This window comes from Meleagris gallopavo, chromosome 5, assembly GCF_905368555.1.
Source record: "Meleagris gallopavo chromosome 5, MGAL_WU_HG_1.1, whole genome shotgun sequence".
Classification (NCBI taxonomy): domain Eukaryota; kingdom Metazoa; phylum Chordata; class Aves; order Galliformes; family Phasianidae; genus Meleagris; species Meleagris gallopavo.
Genome location: NC_139408.1, coordinates 52,576,407 through 52,600,220, shown reverse-complemented (window position 1 = coordinate 52,600,220; position 23,814 = coordinate 52,576,407). Strand labels below are relative to the sequence as shown.

Here is a 23,814-nt window from a genome sequence, read left to right as displayed (position 1 = left end):
CTTGTGCCTCACTGTATCCTGCTGAGAGGACCACAAAAACTGAGCAGCTGTACTGTTGAGCTGTCTAGGACGTCTCTTTATGCCTTCCGTTGTCCAAGCAGAAGTGGTAGGGTGGTTGGATTTGATGGTCTTTGTAGATCCCTTCCAACTCAACTGTTCTAATTCAAAACTTCCACAGTGTCCAAAGCTAACTGGAAGAGGAAGCAAGCCTTCGGTGAAGCACAGCTTGAGAGTTGTTTAGTTTCCAAAAATAACCAGTAGATGACAGTTTGCCTTGGGAGGCACCACCTCCCTGAGGAGGGTATTTGCATTGGCTTAGGGAAATGTTAGTGTTAACGTTAAAGATTTGGCAGGCGGTACTTGCAGACACCAAATACTTCTCGGATGTGGGTGTTTTTCTCTGTCTTGAAAGCTGAATGTGAAAAACCAAGAGCCTGTTTAATTCACTTCAGAAGTTGTAGAGGAAAAATAGAAAAGGTCAAGAAATGTAAAAACTTCAGTTAAGCTGGAATGTTAATTTGGTTGTGCCTAGCGATTGCTGTTCCTTTTCTTTGTACGTCTTTAATGACTGGCTCTGTAGGGTTTTTATTTGGTCTCTAAATTAATTTGATGATTTCACAGATTTCTTTTAGTCTTTTTTTAATAGTTTCTCTTATTACCCAGCTGTACGGTTGTGTTAATGGGTTTGGTTTGCATTCTCCTTGCAAAGATTAAAGCTGGTGGTGAGACTTCACAGCGTTAGTTGGCAGTTGTGAGAGGGTAAGTCCCCAACAGACTTGTTTTCTGTCGGTTTTCAAAGCCAAGTGCTAACTCAAGCTGTACAGTGTTTCCAGTTAACTAGCTGAGAAATGGGCACGTCAATTCTGATAGCAGAGCTTGTCTTTCAGAATGCTCTGTCAGTATCTGCTGTGGACTCTATAGCTTAGAAAGAAAAGACTTTTAGACAACAAGGCCTAAAATGGTTTGTAATGAAAGGGATCTGAACAGCTGAAATCTCATCTTAATCTTCTTTCGTGATCTTTCTGGATTTCTGCTTCTGAGTAAGTTAATTTTTTTTAATAGTATTCACTGTCACCACCATATGCTAGTTAGCTTCTCATTAGTAACAAAGAGACATGTCAAAGTGCAGTACAGCCATTTTGACAACGATTGTCCATAGAGTTCGATATTTTTATGTATTCAAAGAGGAAGAGGACTGTCTGAGTGTTCTGAGGTGATGTGGCCAGGAGGAGGCAGCTGCCAGGGGTGCCTTTGGCCAGCTGAAAGTTAGACCTGTGACAGCCCATCCTATAGCAAATATTGATGTGAGGAAAAAAAAAACTGAGACTAGGAAAGAAAATTTCTGAAGATTTAGATTTGTTGCTGAGGAAAATGTGCATAATACTGTTGTCATCATCTCTGTATCTTTGCCAGATAAACCAATAGTATTAATTGTATGCCAAAACCTGTGTCAGTGCCAGAGTGATGTGGTAATAATCTCTGTTTTGCCGGATCCTTTGCTTTGGAATTCCTGGAAAGGAGAGATGCTGTCTGTGAGAGCAGCAAGGAGATGCTGCAGCCTATAGCAATTCCAGGGCTGGGAGGCCCATGTCTGCATCCAGCCGGGAGGTCACCACCGAACATTTTCCTCTCTAATTAGGATGTTGAAGTACTTAAGCTGTGGGGCATTTATGTGAGAGCTTCTGATTATTGTGTGTTGAAAGGCTCTGCTAATGACGCAAAGGTGAAGTCAGTTTCTGTTGTGAACAGCACTGAAAACCTAATTTAAAGGTTGTATGGAGAAATCAGTTTGGAAGGCTTGCAGAAGATTCTACCAGAATATAAGCTTTTCTATTTTTTTCTCATTAAAACATTAAGATGTTTATTACATGCTGCTGAGAGACTAGTCAGGAGAGTCTAATCAGAGGCTGCAGTTTCTCCTTTGCTGGGCCCACTCTGGAGGTGCCTTATCCAGGTGTGTAGCTGCAATGCCCTGAAATGCTTGCAGGTGTAACATTGGGAACCATAGCTACAAGAACTTGAGGAGAACTGTAGGCATGGCAGGAAATAAGGTGATGTTTCCTATTCTGAAGGGCGGACTGAAGTGCAATTACCAACAAATTACTGGTTTTCAATCTTTGCAGTTTGGGTTTTTTGGTCTTGCTGTGAAGCTGATCGATTCTAGCACCTTGCTTGGGAAGGCCTGATTATTAAAAAAACAACAAAAAAAAACAACTTTCTGCTTTAAAAAGAGACTGTTTCTGTCCTCAGTAGTTTAATTCCCTCCTCTGCACGATTCGTTTGCATGAGTAACTCCATTGACTCCCAGAGGACTCTGCATTCAGAGTCTCAGCGTTGGCACAGATGCATAAACCAGCCTCTAGTTTGTGCTAATTCACAAGGCAGACTTATTTTAGACTCCAGCCTTTCAGGGTGTAAACGTAGCAGTTCCAGACTTGCACATTTTGTAGCCTAAGCTTCTCTCTGTGTGTCTGATGCTAAACTGAAGTTATTTCAAGTGTGTGTTATGTCTGCAGTAGCCTACACTCTTATTACTGAATGTTAACCATATTTGTATGTGCTGTAGTGCTAGTAATCAGCTATTAAAATTCTGTATTGAATATTCTTCAGACAAAAAATACAAGTAAGGAATTTTCTAGTTTTACTTGGAGCAATATTTTACAACACTGATTTTTGTTTTCTGCCCCAAATGGGGAATGCGATGTTTTTAATTGGAGCTGAGACTGGGGAGGTCTGTAAGGGGGAACTGAGTGGCACAGGGCTTGTGCTCCGTCTGAAGTCCTTTGAGAACCTTACAGAGTTCTCCTTACTGTAATGTAGCATCTTGTAAATTATACAGATACAGAGTACAGAGTGGCCTATTAAGTTTCATTTACTGTTTTAATTCAGTTATTGCATTTTACATGTTTTTGTTTTTTTTCTTCCTCAATAGGTGCAGGCAAAACACCTACTTTGGGAGGAGGATTCCATGCGAATCTGGGAAAGGAGTCACGAGCACAAACTCTACAGAATGGTACTTGCAAGCTTTGTTTTTTTGCTTTTTTGTTTTTTTCATTAACATGATTGATTGCAATAAATCCGTAGTTTTGAATTTGACCTCAAAACCTTGGGAAGCCACTTGCTAGTCAGTAGTAGACAAGTCAGCAGAGTGCTGATTTTACATTGCGCTCTCATTTGGTTGCCATAGCTGATTTATGAGGTCAGGTAGCTGGCTGACAAAGGGTAATGACACCATACAGTACTATCAGAGTTTAAAAGAGCTTTTTCAAGGTTGATGTTCCCACTGTACTTTTTTATTCTTTCTTAACTTACTGTGGCTTTATATCAAATTTCAGGGTTCCTCTGGTGCTTTATGCATGTTTATTTTTAACTACGAGTGCTCAAATGCTTTCTTTTTATATAAGAATGAGGCAATGCACATATAGTAATCACATACCTGTAGTAATACGCTTAAATAATTGCATTCTTAATATGTGACTCTTGAACAGAGAAAGGAAATATAGAGAAAGGTTTTGGTGTCCAGAGAATGTTTGTTCTCATTACACGCTATACAATTTCAAATCTTCTTCATGTACAGTCTTTGAAGAGAATGAATAAAAACAGCTTGTATTCTAGAAATGGTCTTCCAGTTTCTTCCAATTTGCTGGTGTTTAACAGTGGACAGGAGTTGTCTTTTTTATAATTAATACTCTTGTTTCATAACTCCTGGAGATGACAGCTGATGGACTGTCATATCAAAGATGTGGGAGCTGATGTGTAATTAAGCAGGGGATATAATAGCACCATATCAGTAAAACTTCATTTTGGGGGGGTATTTTCTATAAAGGCATTTTCTTCAATTCGAATCTTAAACATTACAACTAAAACATGTAAGGTCTTGGATGATATTGTGTCTGCATAGATATCAGATCAATCTTACGCTTTCAATATTTTTATCTGCATCATTACAGAAATGGTAAGATTGATCTGTGGTATTGAAATATACTCAGATTGCTTTGATCAGCCTTATGCAGCTGTTTGGTATACAGACTGTTTTATTCAGCTGTTTGTACCAAGTATCAAGCCCTGTTTGTTTGACAAAGTAAATCTCACGCTTTGTGAGCAGGTTTCAGTGTCATGCCTGAAATGGCTATGATTTCTGAGAGTGCTGTATCAACTATATTAGTGGAATTAAACCACTAGAATACTTTTTATGGTATTAGAGTTGTCATCTGATGAAGGCATTTTAATCGTAGCTGTAATTTTGTACAGGCATTTTAATAATAAATTGGTTGTGTGTAGGAACTGCTCAGTTACTTGACTTTAATTGTAGAAAAATGAAATGCTGAGGTGAGAAAATGCTGTCATCTTCTTGGGAGTGTAGGAATATTTAAAAAGCCATTTCAGTAATTGAAGTTAAATAAATGTAGGCATTATTCTGGAAGCTAAACCTGCCTTCTTTCCTGGCTGAATTTCTGGGGATGTAATATGTTTGAGCATCTTTCGTCACAACAGGTTTTGTGTGTGCTGCACTTCTCTGGATCCCCTCATCGTACGTAGTGTATCAGCATCACAGAAAAAGATATTATAGTTGTTTGAAATGAAATTGTCTACCAAACCATTCACAAAGGGGAAAATAATTCTTTTTAGCTTTACCTCTTCGAGGCTCTTTACGGTTTTCCTTCTTTTGTGGCTGTTATATTAAAAACAACAACAAAACACTGAAGGCATTTGGTCTTTGATTTCTGAGGCCAACCTGAATTTGTCATGTTGCCAATCTGAAAAAGTTTGTTTTCATGAGCTAAGCAGTGCTCTTGTTTAGTCGCAGGTGTGACAACAGCAGCTGCAATTGCAGGTAGAGCAATTGGGGCTGGAAAGGCCCTTTCTTCTGCTACTCTATAATGAGCTGGTTGTCTGCTGCATTTAGATACATTTTTTTAGCTTTACGTAGTTCTTAATTGCAAATTGAGCTGTGACAACGAGATTATGGAATCTCACCCTGTCACTCTGTGCCTATGATCGTGATTTTTAAAAACTATGTTAATACCCATTGTATTTACACTTGAAAGTGTAGCAAGGTAAACAAACTTACTGTATATTTCTAAAAGAAAATGTTGAGGTTGTTCATTGTGTAAAGCTGAGGTAGACGGCTGTATTAGAAACAATCAGCTCTCCCTGGAGTACTGTGCTGATCAGAAGAATTACTGCACTAATTATTTATTTGCTGGTATTCTTATGCTTGCACTGCCAGAGTTCCCCAAGTTGCAGATGCAACGAGCTGCTCTCAGGATGAGTGTGCAGCGTGGCTGGCTTGTAAGCGCCCTTCCCATGGCTTCCAGGAGGTCTGTTCCTTGGGATCCACTGCTGATGCTCAGGTCAAGGCTTTAGGTCAATGTATACGTACACTATTTTCTTCCATGTGTGCTCTGCATAGGTGGCTGCTGAAAGGTGGCTTCCCACCAGACAGGGTGGGAAGCAGCAATGGGCAGCAGAGCTCTGGAGCTTGTCCCCAGTGTCTGAGAGCAGCTGGGAGGCGTGTGTGTGGTCTGGGAGTGCTGGCAGGTCTCTGAGCGTGCCTGCTCGGCTTGCCAGCAACCTGCAAGCTTGACATGATCCGGGGAAAAGTCCAGCAGTGAAGCAGGAACTTGTTATTTCTTAAGAAAAAAAAAAAAAACCGCAGTCCCCCTGCTACTTTCCCTTCCTCCTCTATGTAGCTCGGGCCAAGTTCTTCCCATCTGTAATGTCTGTCTTTTCAGGGGAGGTGAAAGGGAGGTGGTTTGGCCTCACTGTCTCTTATTTAATCACTAGTAAAGCAGCTGGGGTTGGCTAAATGTATGATGCTGCTGGTTTTTGAGACTTGTAATTAAAAGACATTCAGAATTAGATGAAAAACTTTTTCATAAGAATACCTAAAGTAATAATCTATGTGGATTTTTTTCTTTTCCTTTCATTTGAAAGTGAAGAAATGCTATAGTAAAATCTTTGTACAACTGCTGAACGCTTCCAGACTCTTCTGCAAAACCATTATTTTGTGTATTGATATTTACATGTATGCTCTCACTACAGCCATGAGCAAAGCCTTAAGGTTTTACAGTTTCCAGGTGTGTAAGGATGTCTCGTACACAAAGCCAGTCTCTGTAACACACATGCCTTTGCTTTCTTTTTCTTTGCTATTTATAACGTGGTGGTGCCTGGCAGTTTGTATTCTCTGCCTTTTTCTACTGAACCAGCTGATGTTTGTGGGAGTTTGGTTGGGAATTGGCTGCAGTTATGAAAACGGGAGTCTTGTTTATACTTGTTAAAATATGTATGCAAGGAAGGCCTAATACTGTTGTGTTTGTTCATTATCAGTTTGGTTTCCAGTGTGCTGTTCCGTGCTGACTGAGCGCGTGAAGCTCCACCAGTTCCTTAATTTCAGGTCTGCAAAATGGTTCATCTCTGCTCCTATAGAGCTCATTTTTGCTGTAAGAGTCTGCACATCCATGAGATGCTACGAAGAGGTGTTTCAGCTTGCTTTATAAGGTTTGAAAAAATAGCCACAAGGTGCCTGTTTCTGTAAGAAAGTAGAGTTACAAATAAAGTACCAGCTCAGAGAGGAGACCTTTGACAAGACTTCTTTTTTTGTTGTCTGGGCCTCTTCAAATTGCTGCAGTACTACCCAACTTTTATGGGTACTTACAGGGCTGAAATTGAGAGTTCTGTCTCTTTAAATCTTATTTTACAGCTCTGTGCTACATTACATAACCTCTCTAAATAGCTGGTTTATTCTTGCTTCCTTGCAGGCAATCTGCTCTTGCTATATCCACGTCAGATCCATAGTTACAAGGGAGTTGTTCTTGACTTGGAGCTCTGGTACCTTCAATAGTCTTCAGTGGCCAAAAAGAAAAGAGAGAGGGGGAGGAAGGTCAATGGCATGATTATAAATCAAAAGCTTCAGTTGCGATTTTGGTTAAAATAAGTTTGAAGATCGCAGCTGCATCTAGCTTAATCCAATTTTTGAACTGTTGCACTGTGTTTTTAAACATTTCTTTAAATGAATGTGTTTTCCCTCAGTCCTTCTAAATGCCAAAATGTAGCTAACAGTATTTTAATCCTAAATGCGGAGGCATTTCTGAAGATGTGTTTTTTTTTAATGCATTTTTGCCTGTTTAAATGTGCACTATTTGCTTAATTCTTTCACATTTGTTGTCACCAGCAATTTCATAGCTAGTTATCACAAGTGATTGTGGAGGATATACTTCGAACCAGAACTATATGGTGTGAATTAAACCAGAACAATGTATTACATGCATGAAGAACAGATGTAGCCAAAGGAGAGAAATGGAGAACATGTCTTTATTTAACAAAAGTAAGGCAAGGGAGTAGAGGACAATAGAATCATAGAATGATTTAGATGGAATGGATCTCTGAAGATTCACAGTTGAAGTGGTGGCTGTGAAGTTGAGCTGCTCAAAGCCCGGTGCAGCTGAGCTCTGTGTATCCATGAGGATAGATATGATGCAGTCTCCCTGGACGACCTGTTCTTAAGCTTGACCACCCTCAGTGAGAAGAATGTCTCCCTTGTATTTAATGTGATTCTTACCTCTTGTCCTTTTGCTGTGCGTCTCCACCAATTCTACCTCCATCTTTGTAACCTCCCACTGAGTTGTTGAAGATGCCACTACTACTTTGCCCCTGAGCATCTCTTTTTGAAGACTGAACAAATTCAGCTCCTGGCCTCACATCACATGCTCCAGTCTCCTCATCATCTTAACAGCTCTCTGCTGGACTTGTTCCAATATGTCAGTGCCTTTCTTGTGCAGAGAAGTCCTGAACTGGACAAAGTACTCTAAATATTTTCTCACAAGCATTGACTAGCAGATAATAATCCCTTCTCTTGACCTGCTTGTAATACTTTTAATAATGCATCTCTAGTATGGGCTAGTATGCAGCTCTAGCCTTTGTCACTGCAGTTAGGTGCTGCAGTCATGTTCATCATTGTGTCCAGGAGAACTCCAGATCCTTTTCTGCCAAACTGCTCCTTAGCCTGTTCTGTTGCCTGTGATTCTTTTATCACAAGTGCAAAAGGAAAAAAAAAAATTGTTTGCCTAGTTGAGCAACTGTAATATGGCTTGGATTGTAATTATGGAACATCTAATCTGTGCTATTTCTTGTCCTTCTTGCATTCATTTCTGTCGTGATACAAGCTAGCCCTAGTCCTTGCATCTTCACCATCAGTTAGTACTCTCATTTTCTTTTGTTGCCTCTTCAACTAACCACTGCTTAAAGTTCTCTTTTTCTGCTTTTGTCTTGTATCCTCCTTCCTTTATTCACTGAGGCTTTGAGAGATTATTCTTTTAGCCAGGCCATTGCTTTGATCTTACCCTCTGATCAAGCTAATGCCTTGTCTCTTTATGAGTCCCTTGTTATTATTAACAACTCTTGTCTGATTAATTTTCATCTTTTCTTTTGATGTGTCATCTTTCTTCATGTCTCCTTGCAGAAGATGTAGGGCCTCTTTCTCTTTATTTTTGGGTTGATTTTTCTCCTCTGGTAAGAACTTCTTAATTCCTGACATGCCTCTTCCATCCAGTCCCATGTTGTGGTTTGTGCTGGGATTTAGCTGGCAAACTTTAGATGTCTTTGTGAGCTTGTCATCTTGAATTCCATTAGGGTCTCTAAGTAGAGGTGGACAGATCAAGAGTGTGATTAATTTTGCCCAAAAGGAAGTCATATGACTCATTCTTCTAAGTGCCTGTTTCTCTTCTCCCGCTGAAAGGAAGTCTAGATAGACTAAGCTCAGATCTTCATCTCTGCTGATAAGAGTGATGAATCCTGTGCTTTGCCATCTGTGTTTGTGGATCATTTTCTCGACACAGACTTAACATGGCCAGAACTGAACTTCTGAATCACATCCCACTGTCCTGCTTTTTGCACGTTAACGAGGTCAAGCTTCCTCCCTTTCAGGTTACTCACATCTTTCCGTCTTTCTGTCTTTAGGCCCATCCTCCCTGCTGAAACGTGGTTGGGTCTCAGACATAACACTTGCATACATGTTTCTTGTGCAAATGGTCTGCTGACCTTTGCTCTTCCTCTTTGATGAGAAGACACTACAGAGTCAGGAAGGCCGGCAGCTTGTGACTTGGGATCTTAAACCTATGCAACCTCAGACTTTTCATGGAAGAATTTTCAAAGGAATGTTTTTCCATCCCGTTTGCCCTTTTTTCATTTATAATCACTGTTACTTGTCAGCAGGGAATGTTTTTGGTGTTACTGGGCTGCTCTGCTGTGTCTCTGTAAATATTCCTGGTCCTGTGTACTGGTGCAGGCTTTGGTAAGTCACAGAAGTATAGCCCTGATGCTGGCCTCCCAGATGGCTGAACTTCAGGCTGTCTCAGTAGCTTACGCAGCTCTCAGAACTTCAGATTAATGTATTTCCCTCTACTTTCTCTGTTATCCTTAGGGAGACATAGGGTTTGATTCAGATGCATCTGAGAATACCAGACTCGTACTGGCACTGTCATTCTGTATGCAGCCTCTCCTCCAGTGCACGGTGGATCTGTCTCAGATGGCTCTGCTTCAAGGTCTCCGGTTACTTATTGAGAGACCTGTCAGGTTCATCAGTTGATCTGGGACAACCTTTTGGCTAGGGAGTGATTGATTACTTCAGATTTGAAAAATGTTGAGTGTTGGCTATTCTTGAATGCGTTTTGATAGAGAGTGATGAATGACGTAGCTATCTCAAAGGCGTCTTCAGCTTTTGCTATGATGCTTTGTCCTCTCAGGACTTCTAGCGAAGAGGGGCTGGGATCCTTTGGAGCAGAGGATCTGCTGGAGGTACTGTAATGGTAGGATTTTGCCATGAGGATGACAGAGCATGTTGAGCACAACACGCCAGCTGAGTACATGAATCAGCCTTTACTTTTCTTAGTTACTGTTCCTGTGTTTGCTTGCCCTCAAAAAGGAAAAGTTGGAAAAGAGGTCTTCAGAATCTGATGGAGGTATTGATTTCATCCATACGTGGTCTGAGGACAATCTCTGCTGTTACTTTCTATTAATTGTGAAGACTGTTTTTGACATCGGGAAGAAAATCAGTCTTAAGAGTTAACAGATGCCGTCTATTGTCTTAATTAAAAACAAAAACCTCTTAGTGTTCAGTGCTTTGAGCTGGCCTGGCTGTGGCTGGTGTTAAAGGCATCTTTCATGGTTCTTTTGCTCTTTCTCCTCTCCTGTCTCTGTTCTGTCTCCTGCTTTAACAGTTGGCTGAGGGCAAGCAAACTGTTGTGCCAGGGAAGCACAAACCTCTGCTTCTTTTTGTCAGACAAAAGAAGTACTTTCTAAAATCACGTACGCTCGTGAAATTTTGTACTCGGGTATTAAGATTTTTGGTGTCTTGTGGCTTCAGAATTTTCCCTGTTAACTCTGACAGTTTCTATGTGACACAGAGTGGGACAATACGTATCACATCTGCAGGATTCACTGACAGAGATTTATCTCCCTCCAGCCTTGTGTAGGTAATTGGAACCTGTCATTTCTCTTGAGAGCAATCCCTTAAGTAAAGATGGTTTATCTAGTGGGCTAATTTTTTTTTTTTTTAAAGCATTTACTTTTTATAGCACCGTTCAGGAGGAGATGGGCTCAAATACGAGTAAGTCCAGCTTGCTACTTGCGTGCTGTCACAGAAAACAAGTAGCTGCCTTTCTCTCTGTCCCTCTCGTAACATCTCCCCATTTCTGTGCTGCCTCTTCTGACCAGCTTCTGAATTAAACCACTCTAGCTTTGGAAGATTGTTAGATGGCTTTAAAATACCTCGAATAATGGAGCTTTGATTTCAATTCTGTGTAAATGCCACTCTTTCTTTTTTTTATTATGAAAATATGTCACTCATAAGGGCATAAGACTTTTTTAACAAATGCTTGAAGATGATTTTGAGGTATTTGTGCCATTTGTAGGCACTGTGACACCAAACCTGAGAAGGAGAGTGTGGTTTTTTTTTTTTTTTTTCTTTTCAATGCTATGCTTTCTGACAGCACTCAGTTCCTCACTTGGTGTGCTGAAAGTGCTTTTTTGTTTTTTCCCTATGAAATAAAGTGGAGATCTTGTGACACAACAGTGCAGCGTTGTCTCAGCCTGAAGATTTGGAAGTGTGCTTTGCTGCTGGTGGTGGTGCAGTTCTCTGGATGATAGCTTCTCTTAAGTAATGGTTGCAGCCTTGAGCTTCTGGACCCCTCTGCCATGGGATTAACATGTAGCAGAGTGATGCAATGCCTGTGTACACTGTTTTTTAGAGGACAACTGACTTGCTTATCTTCTTGCAGATGTTTTGCTCACTTCCACCTGTGGTTATCCCATGATACTGAGCTGCTTTTTCCCTGTCATGGTTCATGGTGTGAACAGTGAGTGCCCTTTGCATTGGAATCACTGTATGTCTGTTGGTGGGGACCCAGCTGGCATGACCTCCTGTGCTGGGTCTGATCATGCTGGCACACTGTATGCTGTTGCTGTGACACCTGCCCAGGCTCATCTAGCATGAGAAACTAGACACTATCAGGCTCTGTACCAACTATGCAGTGTGTATTCTGTGTGTATTCAGTGTGAGGGTCCCCCCGTGTCCCATAAGTTGCACAGTGCAGCAGCACAGACCTACGTCCACCTCACACTTAGAAAAAGTAAGCAACCAAAAACACCCCAGGAAAACAAATCCTTCCCAACCAGGAGAACTGTGTACGCATATTTTTAAGCTGGATGGTCTCTGCGACTTGCTGCATTTGTGTGGGTGGTTGTGTCAGCCTGGGAGCTGACATGCCATGGTGCGTGGGTGACAGTGAGGTGTTGTGTTAAAGGGCTGGGAGCTCCTTGGAGCCTTGGAGTGGTGTTGCCATCAGAAGCTTTTGTTTCAAAGAGCTACGGCTCTGCCATCTGGTTCTATGATAAATGTATGTAGCAGCAAAGCTACTTTGCTCCTTGCCTTTCTATCCCTTCAGCTGCCCTTTCCACTTCTTTTTTCCAAGCTGAGGCTAGGGCTCAATCACCCTTGACTGGGATGGTGCATCTGTTCACTATGACAGTGAAAATATTTGGGTTTTGTGACAAAAACAAACAAAAAACCCCCAAACCATTTCTTCCCCCCCCCCCCCTTTTTTTTTTTTTTTGTTTTGTTATACTCCTCTGTTTGCTACTGAGAGAATGGATACTAAAGATCACAGAATCGTAGGGTCTGTTGAGTTGGAAGGGACCCTTAAAGGCCATCTGGTCCAACTCCCCTGCAGTGAACAGGGACACCCACAGCTCCATCAGGTGCTCAGAGCACCTTGGGTGTCTGCAGGAATGGGGCACCACCACCTCTCCGGGCAACCCATGCCAGTGCCTCACCACCCTATAGTAAAAAATAAAAAAATAAAAAAAAATTCACTGTATCTAGTCTAAATCTCCCCTCTTTCAGTTTGAAACCATTTTCCCTTGTCCTAGCAGAACAGATCCTGCTTAAGGGTCTGTACCCTTTTTTCTTACAGCCCCCCTTTAGATGCTCAAAGGCTGCTCTCAGCTCTCCATGAAGCCTTCTCTGGACTGACCAGCCCCAGCTCCCAGATTCCCTCACGGAGTGGTGTTCCTTCCTTTGGGTCATTCCTATGGTTTCTTAAACCGGCTTTGCCGCGGGAGAGGCTGAATGCAGGACCACGATGTTAGGTACTTTTTTTTTTTATAACATGTATTTATAACCCACTGTCCTGTTAGGCTCAGTCTTGCACAGTCAGTGAAGGAAGGTGTTTTCTGTTCTTCTGGCTTGACTTAATGTGAGTGGGAAGCTTTTTAGAAGCGTTCTGTTCATTGACTGCTGCTAGCAGATGGATGCTCTCTGCTTGAAGTGCCTCAGGCCTTTATATCTTCTGATTCCCCCCGCCCTCCTCCCAGCACACACCCTGGAGCGTGCAGGCTGTGCTAATTTTGTCGCAACTTAAAAAGGAATGAAGAAGAAGAAATGGTCTCCTCTAATAGAATTCGTGTCTCTCGCTATGTCTTCAGGGAGTACTTTTTCATTTTAGGATCCCTAAGGATTTTTTCAGCAGCATGTGTTAGCTGCTCTGCCGTACTTCACCAGAACAGCAGTAAAATTCTTAATGCACTAGGACCCAAATGCTAATTCTGTTTATATATTAATCACTTCAGAACATACAGCATACGTGACACTCAGTTTGATTTTCAAGTGACTTTAATAAACTAGGCTTGACTATTTCTAATTCTGGGGTGGCCTTTTGTCTGGATGAGCTGTAGAGGAAGCCATTAAATAAACAGTTCATTAACCTGATATGCTAGAACATTTGAATGAATTCCAGAATTTTACTAATTTGGCTGTTGCTGTCTCAAGAGCTTTTCCCTCACTTGCCAATAGAAAAATAAAAATCAGCAGATGCTAGAGTTTAGAATTTAGCTCTCTTTTCTCTTTTTTTTTTTGCAGAATCATAAAATGTTACTATATACTAATAAAAAATGCATGTATTTTCTAGTTAAAAATAATTAAAATTACACAGACGCAGAATTAAAATGTTCTGTACTGATTACAGTGTCTTAACTTTGCTGTATTTTCAAGGCACTCAGTAAGATCAGCAGGTGGTGCTGTTACACCCTGCTTCAAACACTTCTCTGAAAAGTTCAAATTCTGAAAGAAAATGCTATTGTCAGAGTCATTAAACAGTAATGTTGTGGGAGGAGTGGCGAGAAAGATCATTTCTTTAATCAGGTCTTTAAAGTGAAGTTTTTCCTTAGTCATTTTTTACTTCCAACGTTACGCATTAATTACAGCCTTCAAGAAAGTTGTTTTTTTTGTCTTGTGGAAGTGGCTCTATGTAGATAAACTGTGGATTAGGAAATCATGAGTCTAATGTTGCAAACTGCTCTTCCAGATGAAGATTTACATTATCTTTTTGTACTCAAGCAATTGAATAATTTGGGGCAATATAGGTGATGTAGTACTGGTCTGTGTTGATGGAAGCTATGCAGGTAAAAAGGAATTAAGGCTGAGTAATTGTGGGACGGAAAGGGTTATGGAGGGTAAGGTTCATGGATACTGAAGGCATTGGTAATGCTGTCAATTCATGATTTTTTTACATTGAGAATGTAACGCTTCAAAAATGAGTTGTCTTGTTTCATGCATGTTTTTTCTTTTTTTTTGCTTTGATTGGTTTTGAATGGAAATTATATAATAATAAACAAATAAACAAATGAGATTTATAAAATAGAGGTGAAACATGGTGGAGTGACTGTCCGTGGAGGTGTTGAAGAACCATGGAGATGTGGCACTGAAGGATGTGGTCAGTGGGCATGCTGTGATGGGTTGGGGTTGGACTGGATCATCTTAATGTTTTCCCCAGCCATAATGGTTCTATGATTGTGTAAGTACAGCGTGGTCTCCTTCAGTCTGAGCTCCAGTGTGGGTAAGAAGTTAGATTCAGCCTTAAAGCTGTTTTTGAGCTGTGCTTTTTAGATGAGACTGTAGGTGTTAGCAGAAGCTGTGTTTGCTTGACAGTGTTGTTTGGGGTCCCAGATGTGTGTCTAGTAGTCTGTCTTTAATCACCTCCATTTCAAGCCTTTCTATTGTTAAAACAAAACTGCCCCAAACAAACACAGTGTGAGTTAAGTGAGAAGGTAATTGATTACTGTGCTGTTCTAAAGTCAGTTCAGGTTACTCCTGCATTTTCAATAGGAAGGCTTCTCTTAAGTTTGGGCAGTAGAAAAATCAAACAGACGTGGGTCCTTTTGCAAAAGAAAGGTCATTAGTGCTAAACACAACTAAACAAGTGCCTGATTATGTTCAATTGCGTGATTGCACATGAAATATGCTAATGAACTTTTTTAAAACAAAATCAATTGGAAATTGGATTTTTCAAAGAAAGCAGTACGTTCTTTCCCTTACATGCTCCAAACCCACACATTCGATTAACAGTACTTTTGGATTGTATGTTACGAAATGTGTAGTATTAAGCAAGCAGCTGAGTATCATAGCTGTGGTTTCCAGGAGTATACACAGAGCTGGGGTTCTGGTACAGGAATTAGATGCACATGTTCTCATGTGTATTGTCATTCATTAGAGAGAACGTATGCAAATATTTACATTTATACCTTAGATGTACTGTTTGATTGCTTTCATAAGTCATTATTCAGGAGAAACATTCCATGTGTTTTTATGGTAGGAAGCATGAACTTAGTGTAGCTCAAAAGGGAGCTCTGTAGGGGTTAGTTAGTCCTTTGTAGCCCATTCAGGATGAATTTCTGAGAACAAGGTCCTTTCCAGAAACCAGACTTCAGGTCTGAGCTGAGGTTTTTGATAGTAGCACAGAGCGTACTGAACCTGAAGGTCACCTCTTTCCTGTCCTTGCAAAATTGATGCATAAAACACAGCCATCTTGTGGTGCTTTCAGAAAGGCCAGCACATCAATTGTGCTGTCTGAAAGGGAGATACAAGCACTGCAGTCTTCATCCTCGCTTGTATGGGGCATAGCACAGGTGGGTGCTGGTTGTTAGCAGTTATGCTTGTTGCGTTGCAGAGACACATGAAGCAGAAAGGCATTTCTGGTTCCTTTGGGCATGTGTGCAGGCACATGCAAGCATAGATGCGCAGAAATCATTTTGCATGGGAAAAGACACATTCTAAATCAGGTTAGGAGATTAATTTGTCTGCTCATAGAATATGTATACTGCTCATTTTGAGGCAGTAGGCAGCTGTAAATTGTTCTTACCAGAGTCTTGTTAACCTCTTAGACAAATCAGAGGGGCTGCATGTTGCTGAACAGCTCTCCAGGCAGGCTGCTGAACTTCTTGCACTTGTCTCACTTCTCCTTGCTCTGACTGCCTGTAGAAAGCTCTTTTTCTTTTTTCCTGGCCTAATGGCTCAGCACAAAATCTGAAGTGCCCTGGGAGCTCTAAGAGGTATGTTGGGGGAAGATGGAAGGCAGCGCTGAGATTTCTCCATTCAATGTCTTAGGTAAATTCATTCCTCTAATAATTTACCTCATCTCGTATGTTAAAAAAAAAACAAAAAAAACATCAACAGCAAAACAAAAACCCCCATAGATTCCTTCTAATCACTGGAAGATTAGGCAAAAGCCCTTACAAAATACGAAGGATTAAGAGCAGAGCCCCAGCTGCTCCGGTTGCACCAAGTCTTCAGGCTGAGGTTTTTGTATCACCTCTCCTGTTTCTTACCCCAGGTCTGCCATCGAGTGAAAAGGAGAAAGCTGGCTTTGTGTCAGGAAGTTAGTAATGGCCCTGGGTTTATCAATCACTCCCCTCTAACTACTAACTTCCATCTTAAGGGCAAGCTGAATTGTCAGCATTTGCTAATCCAAATTCATCCTCATTTCTAAAGGTGAGCACAGCTATCGTCCTATCGTCAGCAAATTGGTGTCTGTAAATGAAGGAGATGTTAAGAGGGATGCCTTATTATTCTGAGCCCCATGTAGCTTGCCAAATCCAAGCAGGTGTTATGTTTGCTTGCTTCTGTGGCCATGCAAGCTCTGTGAGCTCAGGGAAATAGCTGGAAATAGAATTATTCAGCGTCAGCTGAAATCTTCTAAGTGATTTCATGAGCAGTACTAATGTGGGTGAATGGCTTTGCGAGTACAATCTCCTACCTCAAAATATTGCTTTACCCAAGGCCTTCTTTCTTTAGGGGAGTGGGAAGTGTTGAACTAGTCTGACATTTTTCAGTTGTGTGAAATCTTTGTTTTTAAGCTTAAATACAAGGAAAATAATTTTCCAGCTTGCCTAATGATATGATGGGCAAATATGGATCCTGAAACTAGTCAAAATGATCTCAGAATAGATTTAGAAACTATAGTTCCTAACATGCACTAGAAACAAAAACCGATTCTGATGCAAACTGAATCAGTCCTTGAGCGTGTTGAGGAAGAATACCACTTTTCAAGTGATTTTTGGAACAAATCCAGGGTGCTTATGAGGTGACGTTTGTAGTCTGAGTGGTCTGTGTTATTCCAGCTGGCCCTATACTAGAAGTTAACTCTTGATTGCTGCCAGCTTCTTTCTTGAGAGCAAGTGGGTATCTGCAGCTTTGGTCAAAATAAAGTTGTTAGACATCCTGTGGATTGTAGATGTACTTCTGTCTCTTTCTGTTCTCAGTTCACAGCAAATCTAGCACACTCTGATTGCAGATAGTTTCCTCAAGAGTTGTTTGCACCCCATTTCTGATCCAGTGGAGCAGGGAATAGAAGTAATGTTGTTTCTGAAGGGTTGTGAGGCTGCTTACGTGTTCTTTTTGCCACTGAATAGACACTTTTCCTACTGTGTGCGTGGGTAGTTTTTCTTTTCTAACAGAGTTGTTGGATATTATTTATTTAGTTTTTTAAGTAGGAGAGGAAACTTGAAGTTGATTGTGGTCTTCGACATAGAGAAGTAAAGCTTTGAAGTCATTTTGGCTTTCAGAGCAACACTTTGTCATGCCAGGAAAGTCAAGTACTGAGCTTACGGTGGCACTGAATATTAAATATAGTCCTAAGAAAACTTCAGCAGAAGATAAAGGTGAGTGCAAGGGAATGTAAGTGGTGACGTGGAAGCTAAAATCAAATCCTTCGGAGTGTCATCCCTCCATCAGGCAGCAGAAGTGAAGGACTGTCACCTCCCTCAGTGCTCCGTGCAGAGAACAGTATATATATTTTTCTTTTCCTGCAGATGTACTCAGTCAGTATTGAGCTAAGAAGGATCCTTATGTCAGATATCCATTCCTGATTTAGTCTGGAAAGTGTAAAAGAGAGACAACACAGTCGTTGCCACTTGGAACAAAATGCTTTGTTGAAGTTTTGGAGTGTCATGATTTCAAAAGCTAATAGGCAGAGTTACATGAAACTAAAACCATGATGGATTTGGAGCCCTCAGAAATGTTTGGCTGTTTCAAGTTCAGCTCCCCATCTACATGAGCGTGACTTTCAATAGGAAGGTGAATGCTCAAGCTTATGGTAATTAAAGCCAGATTGAACAAAGTAGAGCCTATGCTTCTTGTTATGTGATAGTGTAAGAGGATGGAGTTTGATCATGCAGAAATGCTATCTTCAGTGTGTTCTGTAATTGATTTAGTGGCCAGGCCTATGGATATATGGATATGCAGTCAGCTTGCACAAAGCTAGGGAAAATTTTATCTGCCTGTCTGCTTTTTTTCTTCTGTTTCATAGTAAAATTCAAAAGGTAGGAAGGAGAAAGGAACAGATTATAATTGTTCTGTGGAGGGAAAATGTGGTCCTTGAGGTTAATTAATGTAGCAGTAGAACTTGCAAGGCCTTCAGTGAGGAGGCTGCTGGTAGCATAAACAGATCAGAGACAGGCTGCTGATTGAAGTGTTTGTTTATTCTTGTGGATGTTAAGAGGTCAGTAAGTAGAATTTACTCTGTGAACTCTACTAAAGGAATACGTTTTTTTTAGGTTCAGCATGATGCTGATGTTAAGTGATTCCTTGATTGCAGTTCCACAAAGTCCAATAGGACAAAAGAAGAAATTCATTTTGGTATTTAGAGCAGCTGCCTGATTGAAACTCTAAGGCAGGTAGTGCCTTACAGATAGCTTGCTTAAAGAAAAGATTCCAAATGCTGTCACTAAGCAGAAGAATAAAGTGGAGTCCTGTCTGTAGTCAGGCTTGGGCATTATTAAGTTGAGATGGATCACCCTCACAACTGGTACAAAAACTCTGAGTAAGGTTACAATCAATATTCTTCCTTGTGTTAAGCATCAATGTCAACTCTGTAGGAGCAGTGACAGTATCAGGGGAGAAGAATCCATGTCTCCTTTAATGAGGTTCATTAGGTGGCTGCATGGTAATCATTGTATAAATCCACTGATTCCTATTTAAGTCTTTAGTCAGTGTGTTCTCTGGAAGCTCTCTTTCACCATGCCAGATTACCTGAGGAGAAATGAATTAATATATGTCCAAAACTAGATGCATTATGTTTAATGGATGATCTCACATCCTACCTTGGAGTCATACTGCACGGAAATCTGTGCTGTAGTTGATCTTTGAGGTTTAACAGTTGAAGAGGAAAATGTAATTGTGCTTACTGAAATTTTCTTTAACTGCTAAGGTCTGGCAAGCTGAAGCTGAATGGATCATCTAGAATAGCAAAGGAAGTTGCTATCCGAAGCTTTGATTATGGAGGAAAAGTTCACATATTTTGTGTGGTGTTGTGATTTTAATGTTTCTGTTGTTTTTCCTACTATTTAATTTGAGAAAATTAAAATGGAGTTCCATGGACTATGGAAAAGGTTTTTAAGGAGGTGAGATCTTAAGTAGGTGTAGGTGGATTTTTCTCTCCACGTCAGGTAGTTCTTTTGGGTCAACGTTGCATCTGCATTGTTCAGCTATGGAAATGCAAGCAGGCTGAAACACTGTTGTACTGAATCAGCAGAGGTGGCAATTTGGGGGGGATGGAGGAGGAACCTTTCCTGTCATACCTATCCGGAATGTGCAATGATCCTGTCGTAGAAAGTTGTCCCCCTCTCTTAATGCTTTCTGATTTTGCAAAAGCGTGAGAACTTCAACCTCGTAAATCAGCACAGTCTGTTTGTATTTGGACAAGATCACTCTGTATCATCCGTTTTTCTTGTCTCTTGTTCTTCCTGCATTCATATGTTCCAAGCAGTGGGAGTATCCACTAGTTCCCTTGGGAAACTATTATGAGGTCCAATGAGTTGTGTTGTAAATTCTTGTTAATACGGTGCTTACATTTTCCTTTAATTTCATGTTGTTAGTTCTTGGTCATGAGCTCATGCTCATATCTATTTATGGCCTAAACCTCCATTATCTTCGAGAAATCTAGTGATCTTATGCTCTCCTCTTTATAAATCATGTTCAGTAATTTAAAGATGACTGGAAGTTCAGACTCTGGGTCTTCAACAGTCATCGTGTTTGTCCCTCCCCCCAAGCCTCCGTGTTCTCCCCATTTCATTTGAAGGTGATTGCTATTCCCGAGGAGAACAAATTCTGGAAAGAATTCTCCCTTCCCATACATCTTGTATGTGACGAGTAAGTTCACATGAATGGAAAAGACTACATACGTAGAGATGGATACTGCTCAAATATGCTAAATATTTCTGAAGAGAGCCACGTTGGCTCTGTAGAAATACATAGATGGCATTGTGGTTCTAATTCTTTACTGGAACAGCCTGTTCATCTGACTCACACAAATGTTATTGTTTAAAGAAATGTAGGATTGTTTCTGAAATATGTGCATTCACTCTTTGACCATAAATCTCCTTTCAGTTCCGTGCTGAAGTAGATAACACGAGAGACGGGTTTGATAAATTGCATCACCGATCCACTTCATTGTTTAGCTGAGATTTGTGGCAACCTTCACTTTATTCTTAGTTTTGAAAGGAAGGAAATGCGAAAGATGAGGATGAAGCTCTGTCTGTAACTTCTTCCTTAGCCTACGGCTGTGCACAGATAAAATTACCAAGGGCAGTTGTAGTTCTATCTGAACAGACCTGTGGTGGTAAATAACAGCAGCTCCCTCAAATGCATATTCCTTACTTGTTATCTGCAGCTGATGGACTTGGCTACCGGGGACAAACGGAGGGCAGAACTTTCTTTAGCTGCAGCCTGAGTTAAGATTGATGCTGTGTTACCTAACTGCTGGGTTCCTTATCCCTCCCGGATAAGGGAATGAAATATTTGACCGCTCTTGTCAGTCTCATATAAAAATACCTTGAATAAGTATTAACCGAACACATTCTTTCTTGCTTTTGTTATGGTTCTGTGCCTTTCCCAGCTTGATTTTACTTCTCTCTGCTTCCATTTTTAGATCGTGTTTTATCTCTTATCCCTTTGATGTCTTTAATAACTGCCTCTTTTTCTTCACCCCCCTCATTTATTTCACTGTCTGCATCCTTTTTCATTTGGTGCCTTCTTACCACATTTCCATTTTTGAGATGATGTAAGGAATTTGCCAATTAGTTGATATTTATGAAGTTTTTACTTCTGGGCTTACTGTGTCAGTCGTTTATCAGTTGGGTATGGTCTGAATGGGAAGAGAGTGGCTGCTGTTATGTTTGCATGTGGAAGCGTGGAAAAGAAAGGGGGGGAAAAAAAGCACCGCAGACGAAACCCCAGGGGCAGCATGGGGCCAATGGGGCCTTTCTCAATCCTGAAACAGCAGCGGCAGCAGCATCTGGTCATTCCTGCCTGCAATCGGATGATGGAGAGTGGGAATAATTCCCCACTCACAGCTGGCATACAGAGGAGTGGGGCTGAGCTCATGGTGGGGAATTGTTCTGCGTGTCTGAGGACAACTAAATTCTCAGGCATGTGATAGAAGAGAAGTACTCGAAAGTGGATGAGGAAAGAAGAGAAGGTTCACAGGGATGCACAGAAGCCTCTTGGCGGGAAAAGGAAGGGGCTGGGCTGGCTTTTATAGCCAACAAGGTGGATTAAATGGAAAGATTAAATTTTTTTTAAGCAATCTTTGTGTGACTTTAGCAAGCAGTCATGGCATTGCAGTGTCGGTGACTCAATTACTTCTGCTCTTGTCTCTGTCTCCTTGTCCTAGCTCAGCTGCACTTGTGGCTGGGGACACCTCCAGCTCAGCCTCCTCCTGCCAAGTGAAGCCGTGCGGTCACTGGGGCTGCTGCCTGCTCCCCTGCTATCTGCGGGGCTCTGAAAAATGGCTCCTGCCAGGTTGTACTCTTCTTTGCCTTGCAAAAGCTCTGATCTGTAGGGAAGGAGCTAGAACTCACTGTCAGCAAGCAGATAACATTGCTCTGATTTATACGCTGTTTGCGTCTGTAAAGTTTTCTGTTGCAGCAGTGAATCTTTTGTGTTCAGTCTTCATTTTTGGTTTGTTCTGAAGATTTTTGACAACGTTTACCAACAGGCAACAGATCATTTTTTTTTGTCATGTGGTTCTGTATTCTTGAATTCTTCTAGATTTGTAGGTTGACCAGAATTGCATCTTAGTTACCTGCTTTTTGCTTTGGAGGTGTGAAATAACTTCTAATCTCTGTAATAATGCTAGAATTACTATCTTTTAAAATTTAATACATACATATATATATTTCCCAAACTGTCAGATTATGTCATATGCATTTTTTTTTTTCTTACTGTGATGTAGGAATGATCTTGGATGGCTGAAGGTACAGCTTGGATCAGCAGTAATGCTGTGTGACAGCAGGAATATTTCGTTTCTTGTTGTGACAGGGGTAACAATTGGTTATTGATAAGTGCAGGGGGGAAAAAAGCTTTACCTGCATATAGGTATAGAAAAACTGTCATGTAGAATGTAATTTAAAAAAAAAATTGCTGTCCAAACAAAACAGAGGAAACTTAAAGCGCAGCCAAACTGGTGGTGCCGTCAGAAGGAAAGCTTGCATATGCAGTAGCAAGCATTACCTAAAGGCTCCCAGTATCTTACATTTTTCTTTCCAATTCCTTTAATGTCAGACAGGTGGAGGCCATCCTGCACTAACCATGTGTGTGCTCTCAGTTCTTGCTGGTGGTACTGCCTTTCTCCCAGCTGTTTCAGCTTTGAAACAGATGCGCATCGTATTTGAGTAAAAAAATGAAGTTGACAAAACTTCTGGAATTAAAAAAAAAAAAATCCCTTCTTGCCAAAATTAATCTACCTGAAGCATTTGTGTGCACAAACAACTAAATGAACACGTGAGCAGGTATGTAAGCTGTGCTAAGTCAGCCTTTATGTAAGCACGTTGCATCAGAGCGGTAGCAGAGGAATGGGAGGAAGCGTAGGTATCGTGTGTACTCTTCTCTTTGACCCATTTAGGCTGCAGACTCGCATTTGCTTTAAGTCGATCCACGTGTAGGCTGCTGCTGACAGCTGTTCTCCTCGCCTCAGTCACGTTCTGCTGGTGCTGGGAGGTGCTTGCTGAGTTATGGAGAGCTGCTCCAAATGAGAACTGAACTTTTGATTGGTCAGGCTGATTGGCAGCAGGGTGGGTTCCCTGATTTCTATCGGCACGTGGCTGTAAAAATGTACTGCTGGAGGGGGGAAGTGCTGCCTGCAGCAATAGCTTGGGCTTTGGCTTGACTTAAAACAGTCGTGATGCCTTCAGATGTCAAAGAATCAACAGACTGTTGCTTGGGGTGTTCTAAGGTCTGCACTGAGTGTGGTTTTCCAGCTTTAAAAGCAGAAGCGAAGGATTTTATTAGTGAGAAGTTATTTAACCTCATTAAAAAAAAAAAAAACAAGGACGAGAAGCAGGCAAGCTGCTGTCTAAAGATGATAGGGTGAGGTACCAATAGGTTAGGTACAGTCCATGGATAGACTATACAGCTTCAACTTCCAGTTGATGATCCCAGAATAGTGGATACTTGCATAATGGGAATGAAAGTACAGCAGCACTTCCTGCTCTCACAGGATTCCAGGAACTAAACGTAAAAAATTGGAGGAACTACTCATGATGCCAAGTTTTTTAGAATTGTAAGGCAAATTAATTCAAATAGCCAGTTGCAGTGTATAAAAAGTCTGTCCGTGTGGGAGTGATATCATATAATCAGGGAATGGAAAAAAGGGTTGAGGAGGAGGGTAGGGGAAGTTCCATGGGCACTTTGGAGGCTTGTTTTAGCACTGATGGAATACAAGGGCCAGTTAGGAGGGAATGAATGAATACATAAAATACAGATAAGTGCTGGGACAAGAAGTCAATAGCAGATTTTTGGGGTGAAAGAAGAATAGCTTAGTATCAAATATTAAGAAAGGATTGAGGCAGTGATCACTGTTTGAATTTTTAAGCCATTAACTTTAATGGTACCTGCTGGTTCTCTGTAGCTGAATGCATGAACGTTTGAGGCATGATGAAAGGACTCTACCAGGATGGATAGGAAGCTCTGCCTGGTGGTCGGGGCCC

The 23,814-nt window shown here is 41.1% G+C and overlaps 2 protein-coding genes across 4 annotated transcripts in view; both read left to right on the top strand.

Moving 5' to 3' along the window:
* Nucleotides 1-23,814, top strand: part of BRF1 (BRF1 general transcription factor IIIB subunit) — a 162,905-nt gene that overhangs the window by 10,762 nt on the left and 128,329 nt on the right. For all 3 annotated transcript variants that reach the window (XM_010712005.3, XM_085225776.1, XM_085225775.1), the window contains exon 2: nucleotides 2,933-3,013. In XM_010712005.3, coding sequence (XP_010710307.2) covers nucleotides 2,933-3,013 — 81 coding nt within the window. The remainder of the gene's footprint in view (nucleotides 1-2,932; nucleotides 3,014-23,814) is intronic.
* The window catches only part of MTHFD1 (methylenetetrahydrofolate dehydrogenase, cyclohydrolase and formyltetrahydrofolate synthetase 1), a 247,698-nt gene that overhangs the window by 144,900 nt on the left and 78,984 nt on the right, over nucleotides 1-23,814 (top strand). The window lies entirely within an intron of this gene.